At 49.5% G+C, this 19,146-nt stretch overlaps 1 protein-coding gene across 1 annotated transcript; it reads right to left on the reverse strand.

The window, feature by feature from the left end:
- Positions 1 to 13,859: 13,859 nt before the first annotated feature.
- ARHGEF39 (Rho guanine nucleotide exchange factor 39) lies at positions 13,860 to 16,486 on the reverse strand (the record flags this gene model as incomplete). Its single annotated transcript, XM_056553302.1, is given in 6 exon segments — positions 13,860 to 14,111; positions 14,228 to 14,298; positions 15,015 to 15,129; positions 15,240 to 15,328; positions 16,034 to 16,263; positions 16,358 to 16,486. Coding segments are annotated over 6 exon segments (701 nt in total), but the record flags the coding sequence as incomplete, so codon positions are not given.
- Positions 16,487 to 19,146: the final 2,660 nt, after the last annotated feature.

Genomic DNA, 19,146 nt, shown 5'->3' on the forward strand with positions numbered 1-19,146 from the left:
AGCATGTGACATAAGTATTCATACCCTTTACTATAGCATGTAACATAAGTATTCATACCCCTTACTATAGCATGTAACATAAGTATTCATACCCATTACTATAGCATGTAACATAAGTATTCATACCCCTTACTATTGCATGTGACATAAGTATTCATACCCCTTACTATAGCATGTGACATAAGTATTCATACCCCTTACTATAACATAAGTATTCATACCCCTTACTATAGCATGTAACATGAGTATTCATACCCCTTACTATAGCATGTAACATAAGTATTCATACCCCTTACTATAGCATGAAACATAAGTATTCATACCCCTTACTATTGCATGTAACATACGTATTCATACCCCTTACTATAGCATGTAACATAAGTATTCATACCCTTTACTATAGCATGTAACATAAGTATTCATACCCTTTACTATAGCATGTAACATAAGTATTCATACCCCTTACTATTGCATGTAACATAAGTATTCATACCCCTTACTATAGCATGTGACATAAGTATTCATACCCTTTACTGTAACATGTAACATAAGTATTCATACCCTTTACTATAGCATGTAACATAAGTATTCATACCCTTTACTATAGCATGTAACATAAGTATTCATACCCTTTACTATAACATGTAACATAAGTATTCATACCCTTTACTATAGCATGTGACATAAGTATTCATACCCTTTACTATAACATAAGTATTCATACCCCTTACTATAGCATGTAACATAAGTATTCATACCCCTTACTATAGCATTTGACATAAGTATTCATACCCCTTACTATAACATAAGTATTCATACCCTTTACTATGGCATGTAACATAAGTATTCATACCCCTTACTATTGCATGTACTATAAGTATTCATACCCTTTACTATAACATGTAACATAAGTATTCATACCCTTTACTATAGCATGTAACATAAGTATTCATACCCTTTACTATAGCATGTAACATAAGTATTCATACCCTTTACTATAACATGTAACATAAGTATTCATACCCTTTACTATAGCATGTGACATAAGTATTCATACCCTTTACTATAACATAAGTATTCATACCCCTTACTATAGCATGTAACATAAGTATTCATACCCCTTACTATAGCATGTGACATAAGTATTCATACCCTTTACTATAGCATGTGACATAAGTATTCATACCCTTTACTATAGCATGTAACATATGTTACATGCTATAAGAAGGGGTATGAATACTTATGTTACATGCTATAGTAAAGGGTATGAATACTTATGTTACATGCTATAGTAAGGGGTATGAATACTTATGTTACATGCTATAAGGGGTATGAATACTTAAGTATTCATACCCTTTACTATGGCATGTGACATAAGTATTCATACCCTTTACTATGGCATGTGACATAAGTATTCATACCCTTTACGATGGCATGTGACATAAGTATTCATACCCCTTACTGTGGCATGTGACATAAGTATTCATACCCCTTACTGTGGCATGTGACATAAGTATTCATACCCTTTACTGTGGCATGTGACATAAGTATTCATACCCTTTACTGTAGCATGTAACATAAGTATTCATACCCTTTACTGTAACATGTAACATAAGTATTCATACCCTTTACTGTAACATGAGTATTCATACCCTTTACTGTAACATGTAACATAAGTATTCATACCCTTTACTGTAACATGTGACATAAGTATTCATACCCTTTACTATAGCATATGACATAAGTATTCATACCCTTTACTGTAACATGTGACATAAGTATTCATACCCTTTACTATAGCATATGACATAAGTATTCATACCCTTTACTATAACATATGACATAAGTATTCATACCCTTTACTGTAACATGTGACATAAGTATTCATACCCTTTACTATAGCATATGACATAAGTATTCATACCCTTTACTATAGCATATGACATAAGTATTCATACCCTTTACTATAGCATATGACATAAGTATTCATACCCTTTACTATAGCATATGACATAAGTATTCATACCCTTTACTATAGCATATGACATAAGTATTCATACCCTTTACTAGAGCATATGACATAAGTATTCATACCCTTTACTATAGCATGTAACATAAGTATTCATACCCTTTACTATAGCATGTAACATAAGTATTCATACCCCTTACTATAGCATGTAACATAAGTATTCATACCCTTTACTATAGCATGTAACATAAGTATTCATACCCCTTACTATAGCATGTGACATAAGTATTCATACCCTTTACTAGAGCATATGATATAAGTATTCATACCCTTTACTGTGGCATATGACAAAAGAATTTAGACCTTTTAGTCAGGTTGGATGGGGATGGTCGGTGAAGCCAATTTTCAAGTCTCTCTAGAGATGTCCCATTGGGGTCGGGCTCTGGCGGGGCCCCGCAAGGACACTCACAGAGCTGTCCCTAAGTCGCTCCTGTGTTGTCCTGACCGTGGGCTCAGGGTCTTTGTCCTGTTGGAAGGTGAACGATCAGCCCAGTGGGGCCCAGAGATCAGGGTTGAAGGAAAGTTGAATTTAGTAAACTACAGAATCCCTATCCACACAGCATGATCACTGTAGGGATGGCATTGGGCGGGTGATGGGCAGTACCTGGTTTCCCCCAGACATGATGCTGCCCCCACCATGATCACTGTTGGGATGGTATTGGGCAGGTGATGGGCAGTACCTGGTTTCCTCTATACATGATGCTGCCCCCACCATGATGACTGTAGGGATAGTATTGGGCGGGTGATGGGCAGTACCTGGTTTCCTCCAGACATGATGCTGCCCCCACCATGATCCCTGTAGGGATGGTATTGGGCAGGTGATGGGCAGTGCCTGGTTTCCTCTATACATGATGCTGCCCCCACCATGATTACTGTAGGTATAGTATTGGGCAGGTGATGGGCAGTACCTGGTTTCCTCCAGATATGATGCTGCCCCCACCATGATCACTGTAGGGATGGTATTGGGCAGGTGATGGGCAGTGCCTGGTTTCCTCTATACATGATGCTGCCCCCACCATGATCCCTGTAGGGATGGTATTGGGCAGGTGATGGGCAGTGCCTGGTTTCCTCTATACATGATGCTGCCCCCACCATGATCACTGTAGGTATAGTATTGGGCAGGTGATGGGCAGTACCTGGTTTCCCCCAGACATGATGCTGCCCCCACCATGATCACTGTAGGGATGGTATTGGGCAGGTGATGGGCAGTACCTGGTTTCCCCCAGACATGATGCTGCCCCCACCATGATCACTGTAGGGATGGTATTGGGCAGGTGATGGGCAGTACCTGGTTTCCCCCAGACATGATGCTGCCCCCACCATGATCACTGTAGGGAAGGTATTGGGCAGGTGATGGGCAGTACCTGGTTTCCCCCAGACATGATGCTGCCCCCACCATGATCACTGTAGGGATGGTATTGGGCAGGTGATGGGCAGTACCTGGTTTCCCCCAGACATGATGCTGCCCCCACCATGATCACTGTAGGGATGGTATTGGGCAGGTGATGGGCAGTACCTGGTTTCCTCCAGACATGATGCTGCCCCCACCATGATCACTGTAGGGATGGTATTGGGCAGGTGATGGGCAGTACCTGGTTTCCCCCAGACATGATGCTGCCCCCACCATGATCACTGTAGGGATGGTATTGGGCAGGTGATGGGCAGTACCTGGTTTCCTCCAGACATGATGCTGCCCCCACCATGATCACTGTAGGGATGGTATTGGGCAGGTGATGGGCAGTACCTGGTTTCCCCCAGACATGATGCTGCCCCCACCATGACCACTGTAGGGATGGTATTGGGCAGGTGATGGGCAGTGCTTGGTTTCCCCCAGACATGATACTGCCCCCACCATGATCACTGTAGGGATGGTATTGGGCAGGTGATGGGCAGTACCTGGTTTCCTCCAGACATGATGCTGCCCCCACCATGATCACTGTAGGGATGGTATTGGGCAGGTGATGGGCAATACCTGGTTTCCCCCAGACATGATGCTGCTCCCACCATGATCACTGTAGGGATGGTATTGGGCAGGTGATGGGCAGTGCCTGGTTTCCTCCAGACATGATGCTGCCCCCACCATGATCACTGTAGGGAAGGTATTGGGCAGGTGATGGGCAGTGCCTGGTTCCCCCAGACATGATGCTGCCCCCACCATGATCACTGTAGGGATGGTATTGGGCAGGTGATGGGCAGTACCTGGTTTCCTCCAGACATGATGCTGCCCCCACCATGATCACTGTAGGGATGGTATTGGGCAGGTGATGGGCAGTACCTGGTTTCCTCCAGATATGATGCTGCCCCCACCATGATCACTGTAGGGATGGTATTGGGCAGGTGATGGGCAGTGCCTGGTTTCCTCCAGACATGATGCTGCCCCCACCATGATCACTGTAGGGATGGTATTGGGCAGATGATGGGCAGTACCTGGTTTCCTCCAGACATGATGCTGCCCCCACCATGATCACTGTAGGGATGGTATTGGGCAGGTGATGGGCAGTACCTGGTTTCCTCCAGACATGATGCTGCCCCCACCATGATCACTGTAGGAATGGTATTGGGCAGGTGATGGGCAGTACCTGGTTTCCCCCAGACATGATGCTGCCCCCACCATGATCACTGTAGGGATGGTATTGGGCAGGTGATGGGCAGTGCCTGGTTTCCTCCAGACATGATGCTGCCCCCACCATGATCACTGTAGGGATGGTATTGGGCAGGTGATGGGCAGTTCCTGGTTTCCCCCAGACATGATGCTGCCCCCACCATGATCACTGTAGGGATGGTATTGGGCAGGTGATGGGCAGTACCTGGTTTCCCCCAGACATGATGCTTCCCCCACCATGATCACTGTAGGGATGGTATTGGGCAGGTGATGGGCAGTACATGGTTTCCTCTATACATGATGCTTCCCCCACCATGATCACTGTAGGGATGGTATTGGGCAGGTGATGGGCAGGTGATGGGCAGTACATGGTTTCCTCTATACATGATGCTGCCCCCACCATGATCACTGTAGGGATGGTATTGGGCAGGTGATGGGCAGTACCTGGTTTCCCCCAGACATGATGCTTCCCCCACCATGATCACTGTAGGGATGGTATTGGGCAGGTGATGGGCAGTGCCTGGTTTCCCCCAGACATGATGCTGCCCCCACCATGATCACTGTAGGGATGGTATTGGGCAGATGATGGGCAGTACCTGGTTTCCTCCAGACATGATACTGCCCCCACCATGATCACTGTAGGGATGGTATTGGGCAGGTGATGGGCAGTGCCTGGTTTCCCCCAGACATGATGCTGCCCCCACCATGATCACTGTAGGGATGGTATTGGGCAGGTGATGGGCAGTACCTGGTTTCCCACAGACATGATGCTGCCCCCACCATGATCTTTGTAGGGATGGTATTGGGCAGATGATGAGCAGTGCCTGGTGTAACGGCTACCCAGGTAGAGAGAGGATATCAGCCGTTGATGACGTCCCTTTTCCCTGCAAGCTGCTGTGTCAAAGTAAAGCTGGTATAATCCTGTTCACGATATCCAGAGGGAGAGTCAGGTTTAGCTGTAAAAAAGAGCAGAGTAATATTCCCAAATAATCCCCTTTTAAGAACGAGACGAGGCTACGTTTGAAGGGTCAAGAAGAACTCTTTATTGTGGAACAAGTGTCTTCTTTTATAGGAAGGACATCACAGGGGGAAGGGTCAGTAAAGACAATACAGGCGGACGGTAGTCTGTGAGATTATCCAATAAAGGCAACACAGGTGACAGGTAGTCTGGGAGATAATCCAACAAAGGTAATTAGCTCTCCCTATACAGTGCCTTGAGTGCAAAAGGTGTATTGTGCACAGAAAGTGTATGAAAACAGTAAATAAAAGTATTTTAACTCTGAGCTTTATGTCACTGGACAACATAAACTGAGGGGTACGAATAGTAATGTCCTTAAGTCCATCCAAGTAGGTAGGGTGACTCCAGGATCCGTCACAAGTATAACTACCGAACGGCCGGTTGCATTCTCTGGTAATGGCATTTCTCATACAATATCCATGCGAATAACTCCAGTTATTTTAACAGTCCAGGCATGTAATATAGTCTCGTTACACTGCTCCCCTTTTGTGAAACACCCCGGCAGACCCGGATTGATCCTTTTCAGGTCAACTTGGGGCTGTCCGGTCCACTGTTGGGTATAAGTTCAGTTTGCCTGGACAGGCCGTCTGCAGTACCATTGAATCTGCCAGGGTGGTATTGGATGGAAAAATTGTAGGGTTGCAGGGCCAAGCTCCATCTTAGCAGGCGCCCATTATCCCCAGCTACTCGGTTCAGCCATACGAGTGGGTTATGGTCCGTGATCAGGGTGAATTCCTGACCATACAAGTAGGGTGTGAGCTTCTTTAAAGCCCAAACCAGGGCTAAACATTCCTTTTCCACTGCCGCGTAGCTCACTTCCCTGGGCAATAGCTTTCTACTCGGGTACGCGACAGGGTGTTCCCCTCCATCCTCCCCGATCTGGCTCAGAACTGCCCCCAGTCCGTACATGGACGCATCTGTGTGAACGACAAAGCTTTTGTTAGGGACGGGGGCAGATAGAACAGGTGCGTTGATCAAGGCTTGTTTCAAGGTTTGGAATGCTGTTTCACAGGTGGGAGACCACAGGACTACTCTAGGCAAGTTCTTTTTGGTCAAATCTGTCAAAGGTTTAGCAATGGTACTGTAGTCAGGGACAAATTTTCTGTAATACCCTGCTGTCCCTAGGAATGCCAGGACCTGGGTCTTAGTGTGGGTTGTGGGCCGATTGGCTACAGCCTAAACCTTAGCAGGTTCTGATCGTTTTTTTCCCACATCCCATTCTGTGTCCCAAGTACTGGACTTCTGCCATCCCAAAATTACTTTTTTATGGTTTCAGGGTTAGGCTTGCAGTCCTAATTTGATCCAGTACGGCCTCGACATGCCTCAGGTGTCCCCCCCAAGTCTCACTATAGATCGCAATGTCATTCAGGTACGCGCAAGCGAAATCCTGGAACCAATCACGGAGGCAGTCCACTAAGCGCTGAAATGTAGCTGGGGCGTTTTTCATCCCAAATGGCATGACCTTGAACTGGTATAAGCCAAATGGGGTGACAAAGGCCAACTTAGGGATAGCCTCCTTGGCCAGGGGAATCTGCCAATACCCTTTGCACAAATCGATGGTGGTCAGATAACATCCCCTGGCTATACGATCTAATAGCTCGTCTACTCGGGGCATAGGGTATGCATCTGTCACGGTTCTGTCATTGAGGCGCCGATAATCGACACAGAAACCGGTTGTTTTTCCTTCCTTTTTGGGAACAAGAACCACGGGTGAGGCCCAGGGACTGTCAGATGGTTCTATCACCCCCAGTTTTAACATCTCTTGTATTTCCTTCCTCATCTCCTCTTTTACTGCTTCAGGGATTCTGTAGGGAGTTTGTCAGAGGGTTTTGTCCTGGGGTCTCTACGTAATGAGTGGCTAAGGGAGTGTACCCTGGCTCCTGGGAAAATGTCAACCCTTTCTCAGCTAGTAATTGTCAGATCTGTCCCTTTTCTGCTGGCGTTAACCGCTCCCCTAGCTGTATGGTATTGAGCAGGGTTTTAGGTTCTGAGTTGGCTAATAGGTCGGGGATGGGTAAGCTGTCAGGGTCTTCAGTGGCTGGGATACAGATGGCGGCTATATCCTCTGGTCTTTCCTGATACTCTTTTAATAAGTTTACATGAAAGGATTTCTGGATCCTTTCATCTTTGCTGCTGGCAATTACATATGTAGTCTTTGTAAGGGCCTTGCCAGGAGGTCTGGAGCTTATTCCCTTTGACAGGCCTAAGCACCAGCACCTTCTGGCCCACTTGGAACGTTCTCTGACGGGCGCCCTAATCGTACCAATGTTTCTGTCAACCCTGGGCTGCATGGAGATGGTCTCATGCCAACCGAGCTAAATGCTCCATGCGGTCCCGCATTTCCAGTACATATGGCACGATGGGAACCCCTTCATGTTCTGTCACTCCCTCCCAGTGCTCTTGGATGAGGTCGAGGGGGCCTCGCACTCTCCGTCCATAGAGCAGCTCGAATGGGGAGAACCCGGTGGATTCCTGCGGCACCTCCCAATAAGCAAACAAGAGGTGCGGCAGGAATCGCGCCCAGTCTCTGTATTCCGCTGTAAAGGTCCGCAGCAATTGCTTAAGGGTACCATTAAAGCGTTCACAGAGACCGTTAGTCTTAATCTTTAGTCTTAATACCGCAGACCTTCCACAACTGTTGTGTTAGGTCTGCGGTAAACTGGGTCCCTCTGTTGGATAAGATTTCCTGAGGAAACCCCACTCTGGTGAATATCCCAACGAGAGCACTGGCAACAGTGTCCGCCTGGATATTCGTCAGAGCGACTGCCTCCGTGTAGCGAGTAGCATAGTCCATTATGGTAAGAATATATTTCTTACCCGAGGGACTGGGTTTAGGCAGGGGACCCACAAGGTCGACTGCCACCCTGCTAAACTGTTCCTCAATCAATCACGGACATAGGCGACAGTCGAGCTTTAGGGTGATCCCCTCTTTTCCCTACCCGTTGGCATACGTCACAAGTGCTGCAGTAACGTCGCACATCCCTCAAGATCCCCGGCCAAAAGAAGATCTGGGTGATCCTGTAAGTGGTGCAGTTACCCCCTAGATGCCCTGCCAACAGAATGTCGTGGCCAATTCGAAGAAGTTCCAACCAGTACTTTCTGGGTACCACTAGTTGGCGCTTCTGTGAAGGGACACAGCCTCTCTTTCTGCCTTCGGTCAATCTATATAACCTGTCACCATCCCATATAAAACGTTCCCGCTCGTCCCCTCTACTGTCTGCTAATTCCCGATACCTTTGGAAGGTGGGGTCCTCCCTCGTTTCCCTCCCAAACTCCTCTGGGGTATCCCAAGCTATGGGTCTTTTTATCGTAGTGGGGTTAAATGTGGGTGCTGGGCTTACCTGGGACTCCCGGCCTGTGGTATAATCATCTGTGATACGGGTCTGTGAGCGGGTGGTTACGGGACAAGCAGCAGCAGGCGTAGGTAAATAAGCCAAAGTCAGAGGGCCAATGTCGTTGCCCAACACAACCTCGGCAGGCAGGTTGTCCATAATGCCAACTGTGGTCTTTCCCGACCCGACTCCCCCAGTCCAAATGCACTCGGGTGGTGGGCAAGCGAAATACAGCACCCCCTGCGACCCGAACAGCAACGGTACGAGTAGACACATTTTCTGGCTTTACCAGATGCTTTTGAATCAAAGTGATAGTAGCCCCGGTATCTCTTAGGCCTTGTGCTGCTTGTCCATTCACCCATACCTCCTGACGGTGATGCCGACGGTTATCTGGAGAAACAGCTTGTATTGGGTCTGCCTCATACAAAATTCCCAGACATTCCTCAGGGCCCACCTCGGTTTCTAGGCAGTGAGCCGCAGAGGGGCGTGATGGGGTGGCCTCTGTATTGGGTGTTGTGCGTCTCGAGTTGTTATTGGTAGATCTCAATGGGCAATAACGAGCAATATGTCCCGTGTTGCTGCAGTGATGGCACGTCACCCTAGACAAATCTCGGGGGTAGTTGGTGGACCCCTGGGGGTGCGGTGGTCCTGGAGCCCGAAACTCTGGGCGTGAGGTGATGGCTGGAGTGCGTGGTTCTACCTTATGAGCCAGCCGTATAGTACCCTGGCTTACTTTTCTTGTTTCCGCATACTCATCTGCTAGCCGAGCCGCCTCGTTTAAGTTAGCGGGGTGGCGGTCTCGTAACCAGTCTTGTATGTCCACGGCCAGGTCTTGGAAGAAATGTTCCATTAGGAACAACTGCAATACCTCCTCCACGGTGTTGGCCTTGCACCCTTGGACCCAATGTGATGCCACCCTTTGTAATCGGTTGGCCCATTCCATGTAGGAGTCCACAGCCTTCTTCTTGGACTTCCGGGAGCAGCGGCGGTATGCTTCTGGGGTTACAGCATACCTGGTGAGCAGTGCCTCTTTCACCCTTTGATACTGCGATATCTCTTCTGCAGTAAGTGCTCGGAAAGCCTCATTTGCTTTCCCTGATAGTTTCCCACCCAGGATAGTGACCCATTGCTCTGGTGGTACTTAGTGTAGTGAGAACTGCCTCTCAAAGTCAGCCAAATACCCATCAATTTCTTCTTCATTTTCCACAAAGGTTTTAAAAGCAGTAAATGGAATTTTCTTTACTGCAGCAGTGGGTGGAGGGGCAGGAACTACATGTGTAATGGGCTGCCTAGCTCTTACCAGTTCCGCTTCTTGTCTCCTCTTAGTTTCGATCTCCTCCTTTGCGTCCCGGAACAGCTGGTTTATTAGTTCAGTGGACGTTGCTGGATACAGGGCTAATCCCCGCTGTACAATAGCAGTAAGTACATCGTCCTCACTGATAGGTCCATGGAGGTAACTGAACCTATTGCACCTATCACTTTCATCCAGCTCCAGCAGGTCAGCTATCAGCTCTCTCCGTGGTCTGTTACTGGCACTTCCACCACGACTCTCCAATAAATCTTTTAGTGTGGGTCTTTTCAGCCTGGCATACCGAGACTCCATTCAGCACTTGCTCTTTGGATAAAAGGACGATCCCACCGCTGCCACCAATGTAACGGCTACCCAGGTAGAGAGAGGGTATCAGCCGTTGATGACGTCCTTTTCCCTGAAAGCTGCTGTGTCAAAGTAAAACTGGTATAATCCTATTCACGATATCCAGAGGGAGAGTCAGGTTTAGCTGTAAAAAGAGCAGAGTAATATTCCCAAATAATCCCCTTTCAAGAATGAGACGAGGCTACGTTCGAAGGGTCAAGAAGAACTCTTTATTGTGGAACAAGTGTCTTCTTTTATAGGAAGGACATCACAGGGGGAAGGGTCAGTAAAGACAATACAGGTGACAGGTAGTCTGAGATAATCCAATAAAGGCAATACAGGTGACAGGTAGTCTGGGAGATAATCCAATAAAGGCAATACAGGTGACAGGTAGTCTGGGAGATAATCCAATAAAGGCAATACAGGTGACAGGTAGTCTGGGAGATAATCCAATAAAGGCAATAGGGGTGACAGTCTGTGAGATAATCCAATAAAGGCAATAGAGGTGACAGTCTGGGAGATAATCCAACAAAGGTAATTAGCTCTCCCTATACAGTGCCTTGAGTGCAAAAGGTGTATGGTGCACAGAAAGTGTATGAAAACAGTAAATAAAAGTATTTTAACTCTGAGCTTTATGTCACTGGACAACATAAACTGAGGGGTACGAATAGTGATGTCCTTAAGTCCATCCAAGTAGGTAGGGTGACTCTAGGATCCGTCACAAGTATAACTACCGACCGGCCGGTTGCATTCTCTGGTAATGGCATTTCTCATACAATATCCATGCGAATAACTCCAGTTATTTTAACAGTCCAGGCATGTAGTATAGTCTCGTTACACCTGGTTTCCTCCAGACATGATGTTGCCCCCACCATGATCACTGTAGGGATGGTATTGGGCAGGTGATGGGCAGTACCTGGTTTCCCCCAGACATGATGCTGCCCCCACCATGATCACTGTAGGGATGGTATTGGGCAGGTGATGGGCAGTGCCTGGTTTTCCCCCAGACATGATGCTGCCCCCACCATGATCACTGTAGGGATGGTATTGGGCAGGTGATGGGCAGTACCTGGTTTCCCCCAGACATGATGCTGCCCCCACCATGATCACTGTAGGGATGGTATTGGGCAGTACCTGGTTTCCCCCAGACATGATGCTGCCCCCACCATGATCACTGTAGGGATGGTATTGGGCAGGTGATGGGCAGTGCCTGGTTTCCTCCAGACATGATGCTGCCCCCACCATGATCACTGTAGGGATGGTATTGGGCAGGTGATGGGCAGTGCCTGGTCTCCCCCAGACATGATGCTGCCCCCACCAAGATCACTGCAGCGATTGTATTGGGCAGGTGATAGGCAGTACCTGGTTTCCCCCAGACATGATGCTGCCCCCACCATGATCACTGTAGGGATGGTATTGGGCAGGTGATGGGCAGTGCCTGGTTTCCCCCAGACATGATGCTGCCCCCACCATGATCACTGTAGGGATGGTATTGGGCAGGTGATGGGCAGTACCTGGTTTCCTCCAGACATGATGCTGCCCCCACCATGATCACTGTAGGGATGGTATTGGGCAGGTGATGGGCAGTACCTGGTTTCCTCCAGACATGATGCTGCCCCCCACCATGATCACTGTAGGGATGGTATTGGGCAGTACCTGGTTTCCTCCAGACATGATGCTGCCCCCCACCATGATCACTGTAGGGATGGTATTGGGCAGTACCTGGTTTCCTCCAGACATGATGCTGCCCCCACCATGATTACTGTAGGGTTGGTATTGGGCAGTACCTGGTTTCCTCCAGACATGATGCTGCCCCCACCATGATCACTGTAGGGTTGGTATTGGGCAGGTGATGGGCAGTACCTGGTTTCCCCCAGACATGATGCTGCCCCCACCATGATCACTGTAGGGATGGTATTGGGCAGGTGATGGGCAGTACCTGGTTTCCCCCAGACATGATGCTGCCCCCACCATGATTACTGTAGGGTTGGTATTGGGCAGTACCTGGTTTCCTCCAGACATGATGCTGCCCCCACCATGATCACTGTAGGGATGGTATTGGGCAGGTGATGGGCAGTACCTGGTTTCCCCCAGACATGATGCTGCCCCCACCATGATTACTGTAGGGTTGGTATTGGGCAGTACCTGGTTTCCTCCAGACATGATGCTGCCCCCACCATGATCACTGTAGGGTTGGTATTGGGCAGGTGATGGGCAGTACCTGGTTTCCCCCAGACATGATGCTGCCCCCACCATGATCACTGTAGGGATGGTGTTGGGCAGGTGATGGGCAGTGCCTGGTTTCCTCCAGACATGATGCTGCCCCCACCATGATCACTGTAGGGATGGTATTGGGCAGGTGATGGGCAGTACTTTGTTTCCCCCAGACATGATGCTGCCCCCACCATGATCACTGTAGGGATGGTATTGGGCAGGTGATGGGCAGTACCTGGTTTCCCCCAGACATGATGCTGCCCCCACCATGATCACTGTAGGGATAGTATTGGGCAGGTGATGGGCAGTACCTGGTTTCCTCCAGACATGATGCTGCCCCCACCATGATCACTGTAGGGATGGTATTGGGCAGGTGATGGGCAGTGCCTGGTTTCCTCCAGACATGATGCTGCCCCCACCATGATCACTGTAGGGATGGTATTGGGCAGGTGATGGGCAGTGCCTGGTTTCCTCCAGACATGATGCTGCCCCCACCATGATCTCTGTAGGGATGGTATTGGGCAGGTGATGGGCAGTACCTGGTTTCCTCTATACATGATGCTGCCCCCACCATGATCACTGTAGGGATGGTATTGGGCAGGTGATGGGCAGTACCTGGTTTCCCCCAGACATGATGCTGCCCCCACCATGATCACTGTAGGGATGGTATTGGGCAGGTGATTGGCAGTACTTGGTTTCCCCCAGACATGATGCTGCCCCCACCATGATCACTGTAGGGATGGTATTGGGCAGGTGATGGGCAGTGCCTGGTTCCCCCAGACATGATGCTGCCCCCACCATGATCACTGTAGGGATGGTATTGGGCAGGTGATGGGCAGTACCTGGTTTCCCCCAGACATGATGCTGCCCCCACCATGATCATTGTAGGGATGGTATTGGGCAGGTGATGGGCAGTACCTGGTTTCCTCCAGACATGATGCTGCCCCCACCATGATCACTGTAGGGATGGTATTGGGCAGTACTCCGTTTCCTCTATACATGATTCTTATTGATAGAACAGGAGATACAGATGAAGATCTAACAATCTTTATTGAGATTATTGTAGAGATGTAACAGCAGATGCAGCTTTTATGTCTTAAAATGTCCATACTGCACCGTCCAGAACACATGGACTGCTCGCCCACCCCAACATAAGACTTGGTCACAATGTATGAGGTAATGTTAGAGGATCACTCCCACTCATACTCAGGGCCCCTCATAGGATCACACACTTCCATCCTGATCCTTCAGACACTTCGGGCTGCGAGTTTTCTTTTTCAGATCTGACAAAAAAAAAATTTAAAAAAATTTAAAAAAGTTAAGTCACTTTATTATACGTGAGGAAGCGGTCACAGATAGCAATAAAGAAGCGGGGAGGGTGACTGATCCGGGTACATACCGCTCCGTCTTCTGCCGCTTACACAATGGATCTTCTTGTGAGGGGCTCAGAATATTCACTGGGGGGTCCACCTGGAGGACAAGACGACGCAGAAGAAACTAAAGACTTACACATGACTTCTTGGGTCACGGTGGTTCCCACATTTGGGTCCTTTTTTTGAACCGGATTGATGGTTGTTTAGAAACGGGAGTATGGGCCTCCCACCCCCACCACCACCACCCCTACCCCTGGGCCCGCCGCCACCACCACCCCCCCACCCCTACCCCTGGGCCCGCCACCACCCCTACCCCTGGGCCCGCCACCACCTCCACCCCTACCCCTGGGCCCGCCACCACCTCTACCCCTGGGCCCGCCACCACCTCCACCCCTACCCCCTGGGCCCGCCAATACCTCCCACCCCTACCCCTGGGCCCGCCACCACCTCCACCCCTACCCCTGGGCCCGCCACCACCTCCACCCCTACCCCCTGGGCCCGCCACCACCTCCACCCCTACCCCCTGGGCCCGCCACCACCTCCACCCCTACCCCCTGGGCCCGCCACCACCTCCACCCCTACCCCCTGGGCCCGCCACCACCTCCACCCCTACCCCCTGGGCCCGCCACCACCTCCACCCCTACCCCCTGGGCCCGCCACCACCTCCACCCCTACCCCCTGGGCCCGCCACCACCTCCACCCCTACCCCCTGGGCCCGCCACCACCTCCACCCCTACCCCTGGGCCCGCCACCACCTCCACCCCTACCCCTGGGCCCGCGCACTCTTTACCCCACATTTCCGCCATCTCTTACATGGGGTCTCTTTGGTGCTCTTGCAGCTTGAGAATTCTGTAACTCAGTCATTACTCGCTGGTGTCCCTGTGACGCTTCAGTCCTGATGGGTTTGATGTTCTCTTTGTGGAAGGTCCTGAAGAATAAAATCTAATGGTCAATTAATAGAAGAAAAGAAAGAAGAAAAAAGACTGGTGGGACTGAGCAGAAGACTGAAGAGCTCACAGTGTTGGGGGCCACACTCACCTGAGGGTCCTCACCAGTCCCTCATACCAGCCGTTCAGATCCTGCTGATTGGTCGACATGAACAGAAGTTTTTCTCTTCTGAACGACAACTGTGGAGAGAAAGTGACAAGCACTGACTACATTGTCTCCAGATTCATCAAGGACCGATCGCTGACTGGAGACCATCATCAAGGAGCGATCGCTGACTGGAGACCATCATCAAGGACCGATCGCTGACTGGAGACCATCATCAAGGAGCGATCGCTGACTGGAGACCATCATCAAGGACCGATCGCTGACTGGAGACCATCATCAAGGACCGATCGCTGACTGGAGACCATCATCAAGGACCGATCGCTGACTGGAGACCATCATCAAGGACCGATCGCCGACTGGAGACCATCAGATCGATGACTGGAGACCATCATCAAGGAGCGATCCCTGATTGGAGACCATCAGATCGATGACTGGAGACCATCATCAAGGAGCGATCCCTGATTGGAGACCATCAGATCGATGACTGGAGACCATCATCAAGGACCGATCGCTGACTGGAGACCATCATCAAGGACCGATCGCTGACTGGAGACCATCATCAAGGACCGATCGCTGACTGGAGACCATCATCAAGGACCGATCGCTGACTGGAGACCATCATCAAGGACCGATCGCTGACTGGAGACCATCAGTTAAGACGTCCCTCATATCATAGGGACTATACTGGGCACAGGGGGTCCAGGCTGTCCCTCTCAGAACTGATGAGAATATCAGACTGAACCAATAGTGTCCAGGCCTTTTCTCTACAGAGTACGTACACTGATGAGACCTCCTTGGCTCTGTGTGTGTCCCAGCACTTTCTCCACTTGGCACTCCCTCAGGGGGTAGATGGCCCGACAGCAGAACTTGTCACCATTAAAGGGGTGCAGCAGGTGACAGGGGACAGAGACCAGGAGGATGTCAGAGAAGAGGAAGAGCATGCGGGGCTTCACGTCTTCTCCGCTGGGAGGGACAAGAGACAACCAACCCTCTCGGATATAGCGCCTCCCTACAAGAGAGACCGTCACATTACACCGCTGGGTCCCCGCTCACTCACCAGCAGTCTGAACGCTACATGCAGCAGAGGGGAGTTTGTCACTTACCTGGCTCCAGAACCTGGACCCTCCGCCCCTTCAGCAGTTTCTGGACTCTCTGCAGCTGTTCATGGTTTTCCTGCAGCTCCTTCATCTCCTCCATATGGTCACACAGGTCAGACACGGCCCGCAGTGCCCCTGAGGAGACAGGAAGTGATGTCACCGGCCACAAGCCAGACCGCCACATCTATACGGGACACTACTGCCTTCACCACATCTATACTGGACACTACTGCCTTCACCACCATCACATCTATACTGGACACTACTGCCTTCACCACCACCACATCTATACTGGACACTACTGCCTTCACCACATCTATACTGGACACTACTGCCTTCACCACATCTATACTGGACATTACTGCCTTCACCACCACCACCACATCTATACTGGACACTACTGCCTTCACCACATCTATACTGGACACTACTGCCTTCACCACATCTATACTGGACATTACTGCCTTCACCACATCTATACTGGACATTACTGCCTTCACCACCACATCTATACTGGACACTACTGCCTTCACCACCACATCTATACTGGACACTACTGCCTTCACCACCACATCTATACTGGACACTACTGCCTTCACCACATCTATACTGGACACTACTGCCTTCACCACCACCACCACATCTATACTGGACACTACTGCCTTCACCACCACCACATCTATACTGGACACTACTGCCTTCACCACCACCACATCTATACTGGACACTACTGCCTTCACCACCACCACATCTATACTGGACACTACTGCCTTCACCACCACCACATCTATACTGGACACTACTGCCTTCACCACCATCACATCTATACGGGACACTACTGCCTTCACCACATCTATACTGGACACTACTGCCTTCACCACCACATCTATACTGGACACTACTGCCTTCACCACCATCACATCATCTATACTGGACACTACTGCCTTCACCACCACATCTATACTGGACACTACTGCCTTCACCACCACCACCACATCTATACTGGACACTACTGCCTTCACCACCACCACATCTATACTGGACACTACTGCCTTCACCACCACATCTATACTGGACACTACTGCCTTCACCACCACCACCACATCTATACTGGACACTACTGCCTTCACCACCACCACATCTATACTGGACACTACTGCCTTCACCATCACCACATCTATACTGGACACTACTGCCTTCACCACCATCACATCATCTATACTGGACACTACTGCCTTCACATCTATACTGGACACTACTGCCTTCACCACCACATCTATACTGGACACTACTGCCTTCACCACCACCACATCTATACGGGACACTACTGCCTTCACCACCACATCTATACTGGACACTACTGCCTTCACCACCACATCTATACTGGACACTACTGCCTTCACCACATCTATACTGGACACTACTGCCTTCATCACCACATCTATACTGGACACTACTGCCTTCATCACCACATCTATACTGGACACTACTGCCTTCACCACCACCACATCTATACTGGACACTACTGCCTTCACCACCATCACATCATCTATACTGGACACTACTGCCTTCACCACATCTATACTGGACACTACTGCCTTCACCACCATCACATCATCTATACGGGACACTACTGCCTTCACCACATCTATACTGGACACTACTGCCTTCACCACCACCACATCATCTATACAGGACACTACTGCCTTCACCACCACCACATCTATACTGGACACTACTGCCTTCACCACCATCACCACATCTATACTGGACACTACTGCCTTCACCACCACATCTATACTGGACACTACTGCCTTCACCACCACATCTATACTGGACACTACTGCCTTCACCACCACATCTATACTGGACACTACTGCCTTCACCACCACATCTATACTGGACACTACTGCCTTCACCACCACATCTATACTGGACACTACTGCCTTCACCACCACATCTATACTGGACACTACTGCCTTCACCACCACATCTATACTGGACACTACTGCCTTCACCACCACATATATACTGGACAATACTGCCTTCACCACCACATCTATACGGGACACTACTGCCTTCACCCACCATCACATCATCTATACTGGACACTACTGCCTTCACCACATCTATACTGGACACTACTGCCTTCACCACCACATCTATACTGGACACTACTGCCTTCACCACCACCACCACATCTATACTGGACACTACTGCCTTCACCACCACCACCACATCTATACTGGACACTACTGCCTTCACCACCACATCTATACTGGACACTACTGCCTTCACCACCACATCTATACTGGACACTACTGCCTTCACCACCACCACATCTATACGGGACACTACTGCCTTCACCACCACCACATCTATACTGGACACTACTGCCTTCACCACCACATCTATACTGGACACTACTGCCTTCACCACCACATCTATACTGGACACTACTGCCTTCACCACATCTATACTGGACACTACTGCCTTCACCACCATCACATCATCTATACTGGACACTACTGCCTTCACCACCATCACATCATCTATACTGGACACTACTGCCTTCACCACATCTATACTGGACACTACTGCCTTCACCACCATCACATCATCTATACGGGACACTACTGCCTTCACCACATCTATACGGGACACTACTGCCTTCACCACATCTATACTGGACACTACTGCCTTCACCACATCTATACGGGACACTACTGCCTTCACCACATCTATACTGGACACTACTGCCTTCACCACATCTATACTGGACACTACTGCCTTCA

Source organism: Hyla sarda, unplaced genomic scaffold (genome assembly GCF_029499605.1).
Source record: "Hyla sarda isolate aHylSar1 unplaced genomic scaffold, aHylSar1.hap1 scaffold_2713, whole genome shotgun sequence".
Classification (NCBI taxonomy): domain Eukaryota; kingdom Metazoa; phylum Chordata; class Amphibia; order Anura; family Hylidae; genus Hyla; species Hyla sarda.